Below are 15,959 nucleotides of genomic sequence, written 5' to 3'. Positions count from 1 at the left end.
CACCCCCCTGTCACTATCCAAGTGATCTAAAAACAGTGAAAACTGTCACTTTTTTAGTATCACTAGTGTTAGCAGTTAGGCCAGTTAGCTAGGCCCCTTTGTAAGTGTCAGTTAGTGCTCAGCCCACTGCACCACAGTCACTAATTAGCGTCATCACTGTCGCTAATCAACATTGGTACTATATAGTATCTGTAAGTGATCATTACTGATCGCAGTCAGATCTATTAGGGTCACTAGGATCCACAAAAAAAAACGCAGTGTTTGCCCGATCAGGCCTGATCGTTCGCCTGCACTTGCGTTCAGCCCGCCCCACCGCAGTGACAGAATTTTTTTTCTGATCACTGCAAAAAACACTGTACAATAGCTGTGGCACTGTAAACCTCAGTTTTGATTTATTTTTTTTATCAAAACTCAGTGAGCACAGCTTTCTACCTCTCAAATACTCCCTTTTGCTAGGTAGGTGCTCTTTTTTCTGCGTAGTCTCAGAGGAATACCCCCTAAATTTAGCAGCCCACCATGGCAAGAAAGGGGTATTCCGATGATGAGGTTCTCAGGTACATGGCCCAGTCGGATGAGGACGATTGGGACGCCTCATTCGACGAATCTTCCGGGTCAGAGTTTGAACCTGAATTGAGCAGTGGCTCACTGACCGATAGTGATGACGAGGTTGAGGTCCCGGCTAAAGCCAGGCGTACCACACCCCATGTTGTTGGACCGCAGGTGGCGCAGGATCAGCCTCAAGGGCAGCAGAGTGGTGTTCGTGCTGGTCTGAGATTTCATAGTGGGGCAGGCACCAGCAGCACAACATCTCCTGGACCTAGCACCAGTACTTCCGTAGACCCTGGTGAAGTGGCGAGCACCAGCATGGAAGTTGAAACTGGTTCGGTGGCACGTGCAGTAAGATCCCAGTCGCAGCCACCAAGAAGACGGGCCCGTACTACCCCTAATTTACCAGAGGTGCTGGCAAACCCAAATTGGCAATCCCCTGATTCCGCCGCACCCGTACTTCCCCCTTTCACCGCCCAGTCTGGAGTCCAGGTGGAGACAGATAATCTAGGATCGGCCCTAGACTTTTTCTATCTGTTCTTCACCCAGGATCTCTTGGACTTAATTGTGGCAGAGACCAACCGTAAGGCCACACAATATATAACCGCCAATCCAGAAAAGTACCTTGCCCAGCCTTTTCGGTGGAAACCAGTCCAAGTTTCCGAAATGAAAATTTTTTTGGGCCTTATCCTTCACACGGGACTAGTAAAGCAGAATGTGTTGCGGTCTTATTGGTCTACGGACCCAGCACATCATGTTCCCCTGTACTCTGCTGCCATGTCCAGGACACGATTTGAGAACATCCTGAGCTTCCTGCACTTCAATGACAACGAAACCTGTCATCGAAGTGACCACCCTGCTTTTGACCGGCTCCACAAAATTCGACCCCTCATAGACCACCTGTCATCCAGATTTGCAGATGCTTATACCCCTGACCAGGACATCTGCGTAGACGAGTCCCTCATACGCTTTACCGGGCGCCTTCGCATCAAACAGTACATCCCAAACAAGCGCGCCCGGTATGGGGTGAAACTGTATAAGCTCTGTGAAAGGGCCACAGGCTATACATCTTATTTTAGGGTCTATGAGGGAAAAGACTCAAAATTGGAGCCGGTCGGATGCCCTGACTACCTGGGGAGCAGTGGAAAGGTTGTGTGGGACTTGGTGTCACCCTTGTTCCAGAAGGGGTACCATCTTTTTGTGGACAATTATTACACAAGTGTGGCCCTCTTTCAGCACTTAAAAATAGAAAAAATCCGATGCTGTGGCACCGTGCGGCCTAGTCGCCGGGGCTTCCCCCAACGGCTCATTACCACCAAACTTCAACGGGGGCAGAGGGCCGCCTTGTGTGCTGACGACCTGCTCGCGGTGAAATGGAAGGACAAGAGGGAGGTTTACTTCCTGTCCACCATTCACGCAGACACGACAGTTGAAATTCAACGGCGAACTAAGGTCATTGAAAAACCCCTTGTCGCCCACGAGTATAATACTAACATGGGAGGGGTGGACTTCAATGACCAGAGGTTAGCGCCCTATTTAGTTGCTCGAAAAACAAGACGCTGGTATAAAAAAGTGTCTTTTTACCTCATTCAATTGGCAATTTACAACAGCTTTGTTCTCTACAGTAAGGCTGGGAGAACTGGCTCGTTTATTCAATTTAATAAACAGATCGTGATGGAACTCCTGTATCCAGGAGGTGCCGTGGCCCAACCCCAAGATGCAACTAGCCGGCTACATGGAAGGCATTACGCCTATCCAATTCCGACTACCCCAGGTCAACGAATCCGAAGAAAACGCTGTCGTGTCTGCAGCAGGGCTGGAATAAGGCGTGACACCACTGTTTATTGTCCCACCTGTCCTGACCAGCCTGGCCTATGCCTAGGGGAGTGTTTTAAGAGGTACCACGAGCAGGTACACTATTAGAGAATAGGGAACTCCACACACAGCGGTAGGCACACAAGGGTCTCTCAGTGCTATTTCACACTGCTGCGATGCGTTAGGGCAAAATGCCTAGCAAAAGTCACACTTTGCGGTCCCCCCCTACGCCGGAAGTGCTTGACTTAACGCTAGTGCATGCCTACGTTACTGCGTGGCTTCTGTGGCAATATCGATCGGCGCGGAAGTCATGTTAGTCTATGGCGACGCAGTTCATTACTAGGCCGAATGCTACTCTTGTGGTATTGCCTGAAGGTCTGTTTTGGACGATACGGTGCGGCGGGCTCGACCCACCGGATATGTCAATATGCAGTGTGAAACCAAACATCGGGTTTCCAGAGACCCTAATACACAGGGCTGCCAGAAACCTCTCCTTTCACTTGGGACAAATTGCGGAATGTATTTCGCCACAACTCTGTGCGATTTGCACTTCGCACATTGTTCCATGGGGGAGGAGAGGTTTGTCCTCGGGAGGTAAGTTAAAAAAAAACAAAAAACAGGTAAGCAAAGAAGTTAATGTTTGGTTTGCAATGTTAAGTTTTTTATTAAAAAAGTTCAAAGGTTATTAATGTTAATGAAGTAATTGCTTTGCTGCTTGCTTGTTTTTTGGGTTTTTTTTTCTCTTTTTCCATCCAATAACCTTCCAGGTGGACCGAGCGAACGACTAACCAGCTGCAGTACTGATGGTGCATCCTGACAGAACGTTGCGCGTCTGTCAGCTTACACACAAGTCGGTGCATGCAGCGCTGCAGGACGAGATTTCTCCTCCGCAGTCAAAAAGATACGTTTGCCGAGGCATATGGGCCGAGGAGTGGTGTTGGGGATTCATATGCTTTGGCAAACACTTTGTATCAAAAAAGAACTCTGGCAATGATTTGTTCATCCACATCGATCGGTGTGAATGGATAAATCAGGTTTGCCAGGGCATACGAGCTGGTGGGTTTGGATTTTTGGGGCGGCAGCTCCTATGTCCTGGCAGACGCCTTCCCCTCCTTTTTGTATTGTTTTGTCTTTTTTTCTATCCAGACCGACCAATCAGCTGCAGCACTGATGGTGCATCCTGACAGAACGTTGCGCGTCTGTCAGCTTACACACAAGTCGGTGCATGCAGCGCTGCAGGACGAGATTTCTCCTCCGCAGTCAAAAAGATACGTTTGCCGAGGCATATGGGCCGAGGAGTGGTGTTGGGGATTCATATGCTTTGGCAAACACTTTGTATCAAAAAAGAACTCTGGCAATGATTTGTTCATCCACATCGATCAGTGTGAATGGATAAATCAGGTTTGCCAGGGCATACGAGCTGGTGGGTTTGGATTTTTGGGGCGGCAGCTCCTATGTCCTGGCAGACGCCTTCCTCCTCTTTTTTTTTTTTCAAAATTTTTTGGCATCCACATTGATTGATTGTTTGACGTTCATTTTTCCTTTCAGCCCACAGTGCATTACCCTTATGCCCAATATAAGGAGTATAGCAGAAACTCCTAATACTGGCCATACATGTAATGATTGCAGAGACCCTAAAATGCCAGGACAGACCCCACGAATGATGCCATTTTGGAAAGAGGACACCCCAAAGTATTCCGTGAGGTGCATGGTGAGTTCATAGAATGTTTTATTTTTTGTCACAAGTTAGCAGAAATTGTGTTTTTTTTTTTTTTTTCACAAAATGTCATTTTCCGCTAACTTGTGACAAAAAATAAAATTTTCTATGAACTCACCATGGCCCTCATGGAATACCTTAGCGTGTATTCTTTCCAAAATGGGGTCATTTGTGGGGTTTGTTAACTGTCCTGGCAAGTGGGCGGGGTGCTAAATTTTGAGCACCCCTGTAAAGCCTAAAGGTACTCATTGGACTCTGGGCCCCTTAGCGCAGTTAGGGTGCAAAAAAGTGCCACACATGTGGTATCGCCGTACTCGGGAGAAGTAGTATAATGTGTTTTGTGGTGTATTTTTACACATACCCATGCTGGGTGGGAGAAATACCTCTGTAAATGACAATCTTTTGATTTTTTTACACACAATTGTCCATTTACAGAGTTATTTCTCCCACCCAGCATGGGTATGTGTAAAAATACACCCCAAAACACATTGTACTACTTCTCCCGAGTACGGCGATACCACATGTGTGGCACTTTTTTGCACCCTAACTGCGCTAAAGGGCCCAAAGTCCAATGAGTACCTTTAGGATTTCACAGGTCATTTTGCGGAATTTGATTTCCAGACTACTCCTCACGGTTTAGGGCCCCTAAAATGCCAGGGCAGTATAGGAACCCCACAAATGACCCCATTTTAGAAAGAAGACACCCCAAGGTATTCAGTTAGGAGTATGGGGAATTCATAGAAGATTTTATTTTTTTGTCACAAGTTAGCAGAAATTGATTTTAATTGTTTTTTTCCACAAAGTGTCATGTTCCGCTAACTTGTGACAAAAAATAAAATCTTCTATGAACTCACCATACTCCTAACGGAATACCTTGGGGTGTCTTCTTTCTAAAATGGGGTCATTTGTGGGGTTCCTATACTGCCCTGGCATTCTAGGGGCCCTAAACCGTGAGGAGTAGTCTTGAAACCAAATGTCGCAAAATGACCTGTGAAATCCTAAAGGTACTCATTGGACTTTGGGCCCTTTAGCGCAGTTAGGGTGCAAAAAAGTGCCACACATGTGGTATTGCCGTACTCGGGAGAAGTAGTATAATGTGTTTTGTGGTGTATTTTTACACATACCCATGCTGGGTGGGAGAAATACCTCTGTAAATGACAATCTTTTGATTTTTTTACACACGATTGTCCATTTACAGAGTTATTTCTCCCACCCAGCATGGGTATGTGTAAAAATACACCCCAAAACACATTATACTACTTCTCCCGAGTACGGCAATACCACATGTGTGGCACTTTTTTGCACCCTAATTGCGCTAAAGGGCCCAAAGTCCAATGAGTACCTTTAGGATTTCACAGGTCATTTTGCGGAATTTGATTTCCAGACTACTCCTCGCGGTTTAGGGCCCCTAAAATGCCAGGGCAGTATAGGAACCCCACAAATGACCCCATTTTAGAAAGAAGACACCCCAAGGTATTCAGTTAGGAGTATGGGGAATTCATAGAAGATTTTATTTTTTTGTCACAAGTTAGCAGAAATTGATTTTAATTGTTTTTTTCCACAAAGTGTCATGTTCCGCTAACTTGTGACAAAAAATAAAATCTTCTATGAACTCACCATACTCCTAACGGAATACCTTGGGGTGTCTTCTTTCTAAAATGGGGTCATTTGTGGGGTTCCTATACTGCCCTGGCATTCTAGGGGCCCTAAACCGTGAGGAGTAGTCTTGAAACCAAATGTCGCAAAATGACCTGTGAAATCCTAAAGGTACTCATTGGACTTTGGGCCCTTTAGCGCAGTTAGGGTGCAAAAAAGTGCCACACATGTGGTATTGCCGTACTCGGGAGAAGTAGTATAATGTGTTTTGTGGTGTATTTTTACACATACCCATGCTGGGTGGGAGAAATACCTCTGTAAATGACAATCTTTTGATTTTTTTACACACGATTGTCCATTTACAGAGTTATTTCTCCCACCCAGCATGGGTATGTGTAAAAATACACCCCAAAACACATTATACTACTTCTCCCGAGTACGGCAATACCACATGTGTGGCACTTTTTTGCACCCTAATTGCGCTAAAGGGCCCAAAGTCCAATGAGTACCTTTAGGATTTCACAGGTCATTTTGCGGAATTTGATTTCCAGACTACTCCTCACGGTTTAGGGCCCCTAAAATGCCAGGGCAGTATAGGAACCCCACAAATGACCCCATTTTAGAAAGAAGACACCCCAAGGTATTCAGTTAGGAGTATGGGGAATTCATAGAAGATTTTATTTTTTTGTCACAAGTTAGCAGAAATTGATTTTAATTGTTTTTTTCCACAAAGTGTCATGTTCCGCTAACTTGTGACAAAAAATAAAATCTTCTATGAACTCACCATACTCCTAACGGAATACCTTGGGGTGTCTTCTTTCTAAAATGGGGTCATTTGTGGGGTTCCTATACTGCCCTGGCATTCTAGGGGCCCTAAACCGTGAGGAGTAGTCTTGAAACCAAATGTCGCAAAATGACCTGTGAAATCCTAAAGGTACTCATTGGACTTTGGGCCCTTTAGCGCAGTTAGGGTGCAAAAAAGTGCCACACATGTGGTATTGCCGTACTCGGGAGAAGTAGTATAATGTGTTTTGTGGTGTATTTTTACACATACCCATGCTGGGTGGGAGAAATACCTCTGTAAATGACAATCTTTTGATTTTTTTACACACGATTGTCCATTTACAGAGTTATTTCTCCCACCCAGCATGGGTATGTGTAAAAATACACCCCAAAACACATTATACTACTTCTCCCGAGTACGGCAATACCACATGTGTGGCACTTTTTTGCACCCTAATTGCGCTAAAGGGCCCAAAGTCCAATGAGTACCTTTAGGATTTCACAGGTCATTTTGCGGAATTTGATTTCCAGACTACTCCTCGCGGTTTAGGGCCCCTAAAATGCCAGGGCAGTATAGGAACCCCACAAATGACCCCATTTTAGAAAGAAGACACCCCAAGGTATTCAGTTAGGAGTATGGGGAATTCATAGAAGATTTTATTTTTTTGTCACAAGTTAGCGGAAATTGATTTTAATTGTTTTTTTCCACAAAGTGTCATGTTCCGCTAACTTGTGACAAAAAATAAAATCTTCTATGAACTCACCATACTCCTAACGGAATACCTTGGGGTGTCTTCTTTCTAAAATGGGGTCATTTGTGGGGTTCCTATACTGCCCTGGCATTTTAGGGGCCCTAAACCGTGAGGAGTAGTCTTGAAACCAAATGTCGCAAAATGACCTGTGAAATCCTAAAGGTACTCATTGGACTTTGGGCCCCTTAGCGCAGTTAGGGTGCAAAAAAGTGCCACACATGTGGTATCGCCGTACTCGGGAGAAGTAGTATAATGTGTTTTGTGGTGTATTTTTACACATACCCATGCTGGGTGGGAGAAATAACTCTGTAAATGGACAATTGTGTGTAAAAAAAATTAAAAAATTGTCATTTACAGAGATATTTCTCCCACCCAGCATGGGTATGTGTAAAAATACACCCCAAAACACATTATACTACTTCTCCTGAGTACGGCAATACCACATGTGTGGCACTTTTTTGCAGCCTAACTGCGCTAAGGGGTCCAAAGTCCAATGAGCACCTTTAGGCTTTACAGGGGTGCTTACAATTTAGCACCCCCAAAATGTCAGGACAGTTAACACACCCCACAAATGACCCCATTTTGAAAAGTAGACCCTTCAAGGTATTCAGAGAGGGGCATGGTGAGTCCGTGGCAGATTTCATTTTTTTTTGTCGCAAGTTAGAAGAAATGGAAACTTTTTTTTTTTTTTTTTTTTGTCACAAAATGTCATTTTCCACTTACTTGTGACAAAAAATAATATCTTCTATGAACTCACTATGCCTCTCAGTGAATACTTTGGGATGTCTTCTTTCCAAAATGGGGTCATTTGGGGGGTATTTATACTATCCTGGAATTCTAGCCCCTCATGAAACATGACAGGGGGTCAGAAAAGTCATAGATGCTTGAAAATGGGAAAATTCACTTTTTGCACCATAGTTTGTAAACGCTATAACTTTTACCCAAACCAATAAATATACACTGAATGGGTTTTTTTTTATCCAAAACATGTTTGTCCACATTTTTCGCGCTGTATGTATACAGAAATTTTACTTTATTTGAAAAATGTCAGCACAGAAAGTGAAAAAAATCATTTTTTTGCCAAAATTCATGTCTTTTTTGATGAATATAATAAAAAGTAAAAATCGCAGGAGCAATCAAATAGCAGCAAAAGAAAGCTTTATTAGTGACAAGAAAAGGAGGTAAAATTCATTTAGGTGGTAGGTTGTATGAGCGAGCAATAAACCGTGAAAGCTGCAGTGGTCTGAATGGAGAAAAAGGCTCTGGTCCTTAAGGGGCGAAAAGACTGTGGTCCCGAAGTGGTTAAAAGCCAACTGTACAAGATTTCCTTGCAAGTTTTCAAAACTTAACGTTTCTTTTTCAGGCATAATAGAGAACTGGTCAAAGCATTGATTGATCCTTGGTATCAAAGGAGGGGCCCTATGGATCCCTGGGATCAAAGGAAGGACTCTCTATGGCGCAGAATCAATCCGTGTTTTTATTAGTAATCCCCCTGGTCCACCTGGACTGTGTGTTTTGTTCAAAATGATATAGAACTGGATCAGAACCATATCTGATCCAGTTATGTATCATACCTGAAGAAGAAACTTGTCCAGTTGGTCAGTTAGTCTTTAAATGTATTACCTAAACAGCTTTTGTTGTTATGTCTTCAGATTCTCTCCATGACTAAACCTCTTGAGGATTCAGAGACTTCAGTGGCTGGATAGTTATGGATTCTGCCTCTGACACAGGGAACCTGGGTTCAAATCTCTGGTCTTCCTGTTCAGTAAGCCAGCACCTATTCAGTAAGGAGGCCTTGGTCAATACTCCATAACACTGCTACTGCCTACTTGTCCTAGTGGCTGCAGCTCAGTCACTTTGAGTCCGCCAGGAGAAAAGTGCAATATAAATGTTATTTGTCTTGTCTTGTCTCTACCGAGTTAAATATGTGACTTTTATGTTTCCCAATGTCACAGGTTTGCTTTTGTGAGTAAAAGTTCTAAAGACCTATTTTATTCTATTAGGCTCAATAAACTAGTAAAAAATTGTATCTTAACGTAGATTATCTGGATCAGATTACTATATTAAAAGTAAGCGAAAGTGCTGTAATTACCTGCGTGTGTGTTGGTGGGATATTTCTTCTTCCATATATACCGAGAAGCGAGTCTTTTGAAAAAGAAACATTAAATTTGATGTACATGGGATGGTGAATTGTAATTTGGAATCGCCAGAATAAGCCAGGTGGGATTGTCTGTACAATCTGCTTTCCAATTTCAACCTCTCCGGAATCTATCGCTCTTCCTTTTTGATACACTACACATGGAAGAGAGAAACAGACTTATTATTAATCAAGAGATACACATGAAAAAAAGCTGAAAGAAAAGGTTTAAATTTGTATAGAACAATACACTTTCAGTCTGAACTCCTAATATCACATTTTCTTTACAGCACAACTGAACTCAATCAAAATGTATGAGGTAGCCATACCTGGGGCTACTTTAGTAACCCTATAAATGTAGTGACCCCTCAGCTTCACTGTCTTCCCATCTATGTTGAATCTCTGTCCCCTTATTTGCTACTGAAGGGCTTATGATCTGTCTATTCAATGCACCATCTTTGCCTGCCCTCCACCGCAGCTAGGAGCAGTTAAATATAGTGCAAAATATGTCTTGTTTTAAATTGTAGCATGCACCCTTTTAAACAAGACATTAAGGTTTAAAGGTAGGCACAGAGGAAGGGTGGTATTAAGGTTAGGTGCAGTGGGTTAAGGCTAGCTGTGCACCTAGGGGGGTGATAAGTTTAGGCATCCACCCACAGGGGGAGGCCCACTTAGGGGTTAGGCACCTGCAGGGGCTATTAAGACTTAGGTGCCACCAGGGATAGGGCTAAGGATTAGGCAAAACCAGTGGAGGCTGCTGTGTGAGAGTAGGAAGAGTTTAGGTCATAGTAAACTATCGGTAAGTATTACCAATATTTTACTATATTTACTATATGGATGTAGCAGAATATCGGTTAATGTGCTGATATTCTACTACTGCTATCCTGCTCTCTTTTAAATGGGTGCCTTTTTCAAATGTACCCCATAGCTGTGTGCAGGAGTATCAGCCAGGAAGATGTTGGGCATGTGTGTTACACCTTTCCTAACTGCGCAGGCCCAGAATGCTCCTGGATGCTATGAACAGCCATTCAGGAGTGTGAATGAAGAGGGAACACAGAATGGACAGAGCATGCACCCCACAATAACTTGTTCCAGTTGAAGCTTTGAAAGGAAGCCATAGCATCAACACAAAGGGGAGGCTGTCGAAACTGAGAGGCCATGCAGTTTAACCACTTGAGGACCTAGGGCTTTCTACCCCTTAAGGACCGGCCACTTTTTTTCCATTCAGACCATTGCAGCTTTCACGGTTTATTGCTCGCTCATACAACCTACCACCTAAATGAATTTTGGCTCCTTTTCTTGTCACTAATACAGCTTTCTTTTGGGGCTATTTGATTGCTCCTGCGATTTTTACTTTTTATTATATTCATCAAAAAAGACATGAATTTTGGCAAAAAAATGATTTTTTTAACTTTCTGTGCTGACATTTTTCAAATAAAGTAAAATTTCTGTATACATGCAGCGCGAAAAATGTGGACAAACATGTTTTTGATAAAAAAAAACCCATTCAGTGTATATTTATTGGTTTGGGTAAAAGTTATAGCGTTTACAAACTATGGTGCAAAAAGTGAATTTTCCCATTTTCAAGCATCTCTGACTTTTCTGACCCCCTGTCATGTTTCATGAGGGGCTAGAATTCCAGGATAGTATAAATACCCCCCAAATGACCCCATTTTGGAAAGAAGACATCCCAAAGTATTCACTGAGAGGCATAGTGAGTTCATAGAAGATATTATTTTTTGTCACAAGTAAGCGGAAAATGACACTTTGTGAGAAAAAAAAAAAAAAAAGTTTCCATTTCTTCTAACTTGCGACAAAAAAAAATGAAATCTGCCACGGACTCACCATGCCCCTCTCTGAATACCTTGAAGGGTCTACTTTCCAAAATGGGATCATTTGTGGGGTGTGTTTACTGTCCTGACATTTTGGGGGGTGCTAAATTGTAAGCACCCCTGTAAAGCCTAAAGGTGCTCATTGGACTTTGGACCCCTTAGCGCAGTTAGGCTGCAAAAAAGTGCCACACATGTGGTATTGCCATACTCAGGAGAAGTAGTATAATGTGTTTTGGGGTGTATTTTTACACATACCCATGCTGGGTGGGAGAAATATCTCTGTAAATGACAATTTGTTAATTTTTTTTACACACAATTGTCCATTTACAGAGATATTTCTCCCACTCAGCATGGGTATGTGTAAAAATACACCACAAAACACATTATACTACTTCTCCTGAGTACGGCGATACCACATGTGTGGCACTTTTTTGCACCCTAACTGCGCTAAAGGGCCCAAAGTCCAATGAGTACCTTTAAGATTTCACAGGTCATTTTGAGAAATTTCGTTTCAAGACTACTCCTCACGGTTTAGGGCCCCTAAAATGCCAGGGCAGTATAGGAACCCCACAAATGACCCCATTTTAGAAAGAAGACACCCCAAGGTATTCCGTTAGTAGTATGGCGAGTTCATAGAAGATTTTATTTTTTGTCACAAGTTAGCGGAAAATGACACTTTGTGAAAAAACACAATTAAAATCAATTTCCGCTAACTTTTGACAAAAAATAAAAACTTCTATGAACTCACCATACTCCTAACGGAATACCTTGGGGTGTCTTCTTTCTAAAATGAGGTCATTTGTGGGGTTCCTATACTGCCCTGGCATTTTAGGGGCCCTAAACCGTGAGGAGTAGTCTTGAAACGAAATTTCTCAAAATGACCTGTGAAATCCTAAAGGTACTCATTGGACTTTGGGCCCTTTAGCGCAGTTAGGGTGCAAAAAAGTGCCACACATGTGGTATCGCCATACTCGGGAGAAGCAGTACAATGTGTTTTGAGGTGTATTTTTACACATACCCATGCTGGGTGGGAGAAATACCTCTGTAAATGGACAATTGTGTGTAAAAAAATCAAAAGATTGTCATTTACAGAGGTATTTCTCCCACCCAGCATGGGTATGTGTAAAAATACACCTCAAAACACATTGTACTACTTCTCCCGAGTACGGCGATACCACATGTGTGGCACTTTTTTGCACCCTAACTGCACTAAGGGGCATAAAGTCCAATGAGTACCTTTAGGATTTCACAGGTCATTTTTGTTTCAAGACTACTCCTCACGGTTTAGGGCCCCTAAAATGCCAGGGCAGTATAGGAACCCCACTAATGACCCCATTTTAGAAAGAAGACACCCCAAGGTATTCCGTTAGGAGTATGGTGAGTTCATAGAAGTTTTTATTTTTTTGCCACAAGTTAGCGGAAATTGATTTTAATAGTTTTTTTTCACAAAGTGTCATTTTCCGCTAACTTGTGACAAAAAATAAAATCTTCTATGAACTCACCATACTCCGTACGGAATACCTTTGGGTGTCTTCTTTCTAGAATGGGGTCATTTGTGGGGTTCCTATACTGCCCTGGCATTTTAGGGGCCCTAAACCGTGAGGAGTAGTCTTGAAACCAAATGTCGCAAAATGACCTGTGAAATCCTAAAGGTACTCATTGGACTTTGGGCCCCTTAGCGTACTTAGGGTGTAAAAAAGTGCCACACATGTGGTACCGCTGTACTCAGGAGAAGTAGTATAATGCGTTTTGGGGTGTATTTTTACACATACCCATGCTAAGTGGGAGAAATATCTCTGTAAATGACAATTGTTTGATTTTTTTACACACAATTGTCCATTTACATAGAAATTTCTCCCACCCAGCATGGGTATGTGTAAAAATACACCCCAAAACACATTATACTACTTTTCCTGAGTACGGCGGTACCACATGTGTGACACTTTTTTGCAGCCTAGGTGCGCTAAGGGGCCCAACGTCCTATTCACAGGTCATTTTGAAGCATTTGTTTTCTAGACTACTCCTCGCGGTTTAGGGCCCCTAAAATGCCAGGGCAGTATAGGAACCCCACAAGTGACCCCATTTTAGAAAGAAGACACCCCAAGGTATTCCGTTAGGTGTATGGCAAGTTCATAGAAGATTTTATTTTTTGTCACAAGTTAGTGAAAAATGACACTTTGTGAAAAAAAACCAATAAAAATTATTTTCCGCTAACTTTTGACAAAAAATAAAATCTTCTATGAACTCGTCATACACCTAATATAATACCTTGGGGTGTCTTTTTTTTCTAAAATGGGGTCACTTGTGGGGTTCCTATACCGCCCTGGCATTTTACAGGCCCAAAACCGTGAGTAGTCTGGAAACCAAATGTCTCAAAATGACTGTTCAGGGGTATAAGCATCTGCAAATTTTGATGACAGGTGGTCTATGAGGGGGTGAATTTTGTGGAACCGGTCATAAGCAGGGTGGCCTTTTAGATGACAGGTTGTATTGGGCCTGATCTGATGGATAGGAGTGCTAGGGGGGTGACAGGAGGTGATTGATGGGTGTCTCAGGGGGTGGTTAGAGGGGAAAATAGATGCAATCAATGCACTGGGGAGGTGATCGGAAGGGGGTCTGAGGGTTTGGCCGAGTGATCAGGAGCCCACACGGGGCAAATTGGGGCCTGATCTGATGGGTAGGTGTGCTAGGGGGTGACAGGAGGTGATTGATGGGTGTCTCAAGGTGTGATTAGAGGGGAGAATAGATGCAAGCAATGCACTGGCGAGGTGATCAGGGCTGGGGTCTGAGGGCATTCTGAGGGTGTGGGCGGGTGATTGAGTGCCCTAGGGGCAGATAGGGGTCTAATCTGATAGGTAGCAGTGACAGGGGGTGATTGATGGGTAATTAGTGGGTGTTTAGGGTAGAGAATAGATGGAAACACTGCGCTTGGGTGGTGATCTGTTGTCGGATCTGCGGGCGATCTATTGGTGTGGGTGGGTGATCAGTTTGCCCACAAGGGGCAGGTTAGGGGCTGATTGATGGGTGTCAGTGACAGCGGGTGATTGATGGGTGTCAGTGACAGGGGGTGATTGATTGGTGATTGATAGGTGATTGACAGGTAATCAGTGGGTTATTACAGGGGAGAACAGATGTAAATATTGCACTGGCGAATTGATAAGGGGGGGTCTGAGGGCAATCTGAGATTGTAGGCGGGCGATTGGGTGCCCGCAAGGGGCAGATTAGGGTTTGATCTGATGGGTAACAGTGACAGGTGGTGATAGGGGGTGATTGATGGGTGATTGATGGGTAATTAGTGGGTGTTTAGAGGAGAGAATAGATGGAAACACTGCGCTTGGGTGGTGATCTGATGTCAGATCTGCGGGCGATCTATTGGTGTGGGTGGGTGATCAGTTTGCCCGCAAGGGGCAGGTTAGGGGCTGATTGTTGGGTGGCAGTGACAGGGGGTGATTGATGGGTGATAGGTGATTGGCAGGTGATTGACAGGTGATCAGTGGGTTATTACAGGGAAGGACAGATGTAATTAATGCACTGGCGAATTGATAAGGGGGGGGGGGGGTCAGAGGGCAATCTGAGCGTGTGGGCGGGTGATTGGGTGCCCGCAAGGGGCAGATTAGGGTCTGATCTGATAGGTAAAAGTGACAGGTGGTGATAGGGGGTGATTGATGGGTGATTGATGGGTAATTAGTGGGTGTTTAGAGAAGATAACAGATGTAAACGATACATTTGGGAGGTAATCTGACGGCGGGTTTGCGGGCGATCTAATGGTGTGGGTGGGTGATCAGATTGCCCGCAAGGGGCAGGTTAGGGGCTGATTAATGGGTGGCAGTGACAGGGGGTGATTGATGGGTGATAGGTGATTGGCAGGTGATTGACAGGTGATCAGTGGGTTATTACAGGGAAGAACAGATGTAATTAATGCACTGGCGAATTGATAAGGGGGGGTCTGAGGGCAATCTGAGCGTGTAGGCAGGTGATTGGGTGCCCGCAAGGGGCAGATTAGGGTCTGATCTGATAGGTAACAGTGACAGGTGGTGATAGGGGGTGATTGATGGGTGATTGATGGGTAATTAGTGGGTGTTTAGAGGAGAGAATAGATGTAAACAATGGATTTGGGAGGTGATCTGATGTCGGATCTGTGGGCGATCTATTGGTGTGGGGGGGTGATCAGATTGCCCGCAAGGGGCAGGTTAGGGGCTGATTGATGGGTGGCAGTGACAGGGGGTGATTGACGGGTGATTGACGGGTGATTGACGGGTGATTGACAGGTGATTGACAGGTGATTGACAGGTGATCAGGGGGATAGATGCATACAGTAAACAGGGGGGGGTGGTCTGGGGGGGGGGGTCTGGGGAGAATCTGAGGGGTGGGGGGTGATCAGGAGGGGGCAGGGAGCAGGGGGGGGGATAAAAAAAAAAATAGCGTTGACAGATAGTGACAGGGAGTGATTGATGGGTGATTAGGGGGGTGATTGGGTGCAAACAGGGGTCTGGGGGGTGGGCAGGGGGGGGTCTGATGGGTGCTGTGGGCGATCTGGGGCAGGGGAGGGAGAAATCAGTGTGCTTGGGTGCAGACTAGGGTGGCTGCAGCCTGCCCTGGTGGTCCCTCGGACACTGGGACCACCAGGGCAGGAGGCAGCCTGTATAATACACTTTGTAAACATTACAAAGTGTATTATACACTTTGTATGCGGCGATCGCGGGGTTAACATCCCGCCGGCGCTTCCGTATAGCCGGCGGGATGTTGCGGCGAGCGAGCGGTGACAGGCGCCGGCGGAGGAT

The 15,959-nt window shown here is 44.5% G+C and overlaps 1 protein-coding gene and 1 long non-coding RNA gene across 10 annotated transcripts in view; one reads left to right on the top strand and one right to left on the bottom strand.

Moving 5' to 3' along the window:
* The window catches only part of TENM1 (teneurin transmembrane protein 1), a 1,180,670-nt gene that overhangs the window by 516,779 nt on the left and 647,932 nt on the right, over positions 1 to 15,959 (bottom strand). For all 9 annotated transcript variants that reach the window (XM_068251163.1, XM_068251165.1, XM_068251162.1 and 6 more), the window contains one exon: positions 9,302 to 9,501. In XM_068251163.1, the coding sequence (XP_068107264.1) occupies positions 9,302 to 9,501 (200 nt within the window). The remainder of the gene's footprint in view (positions 1 to 9,301; positions 9,502 to 15,959) is intronic.
* LOC137529146 (uncharacterized) overlaps positions 1 to 15,959 on the top strand; it is a 204,838-nt gene that overhangs the window by 131,021 nt on the left and 57,858 nt on the right. The gene's annotated exons all lie outside the window — the stretch shown is intronic.

This window comes from Hyperolius riggenbachi, chromosome 8, assembly GCF_040937935.1.
Source record: "Hyperolius riggenbachi isolate aHypRig1 chromosome 8, aHypRig1.pri, whole genome shotgun sequence".
In the NCBI taxonomy this organism is placed as follows: Eukaryota; Metazoa; Chordata; class Amphibia; order Anura; family Hyperoliidae; genus Hyperolius; species Hyperolius riggenbachi.
Note: the sequence above shows the minus strand (reverse complement) of the source record. Positions and strands in the feature narration are given on the sequence as shown.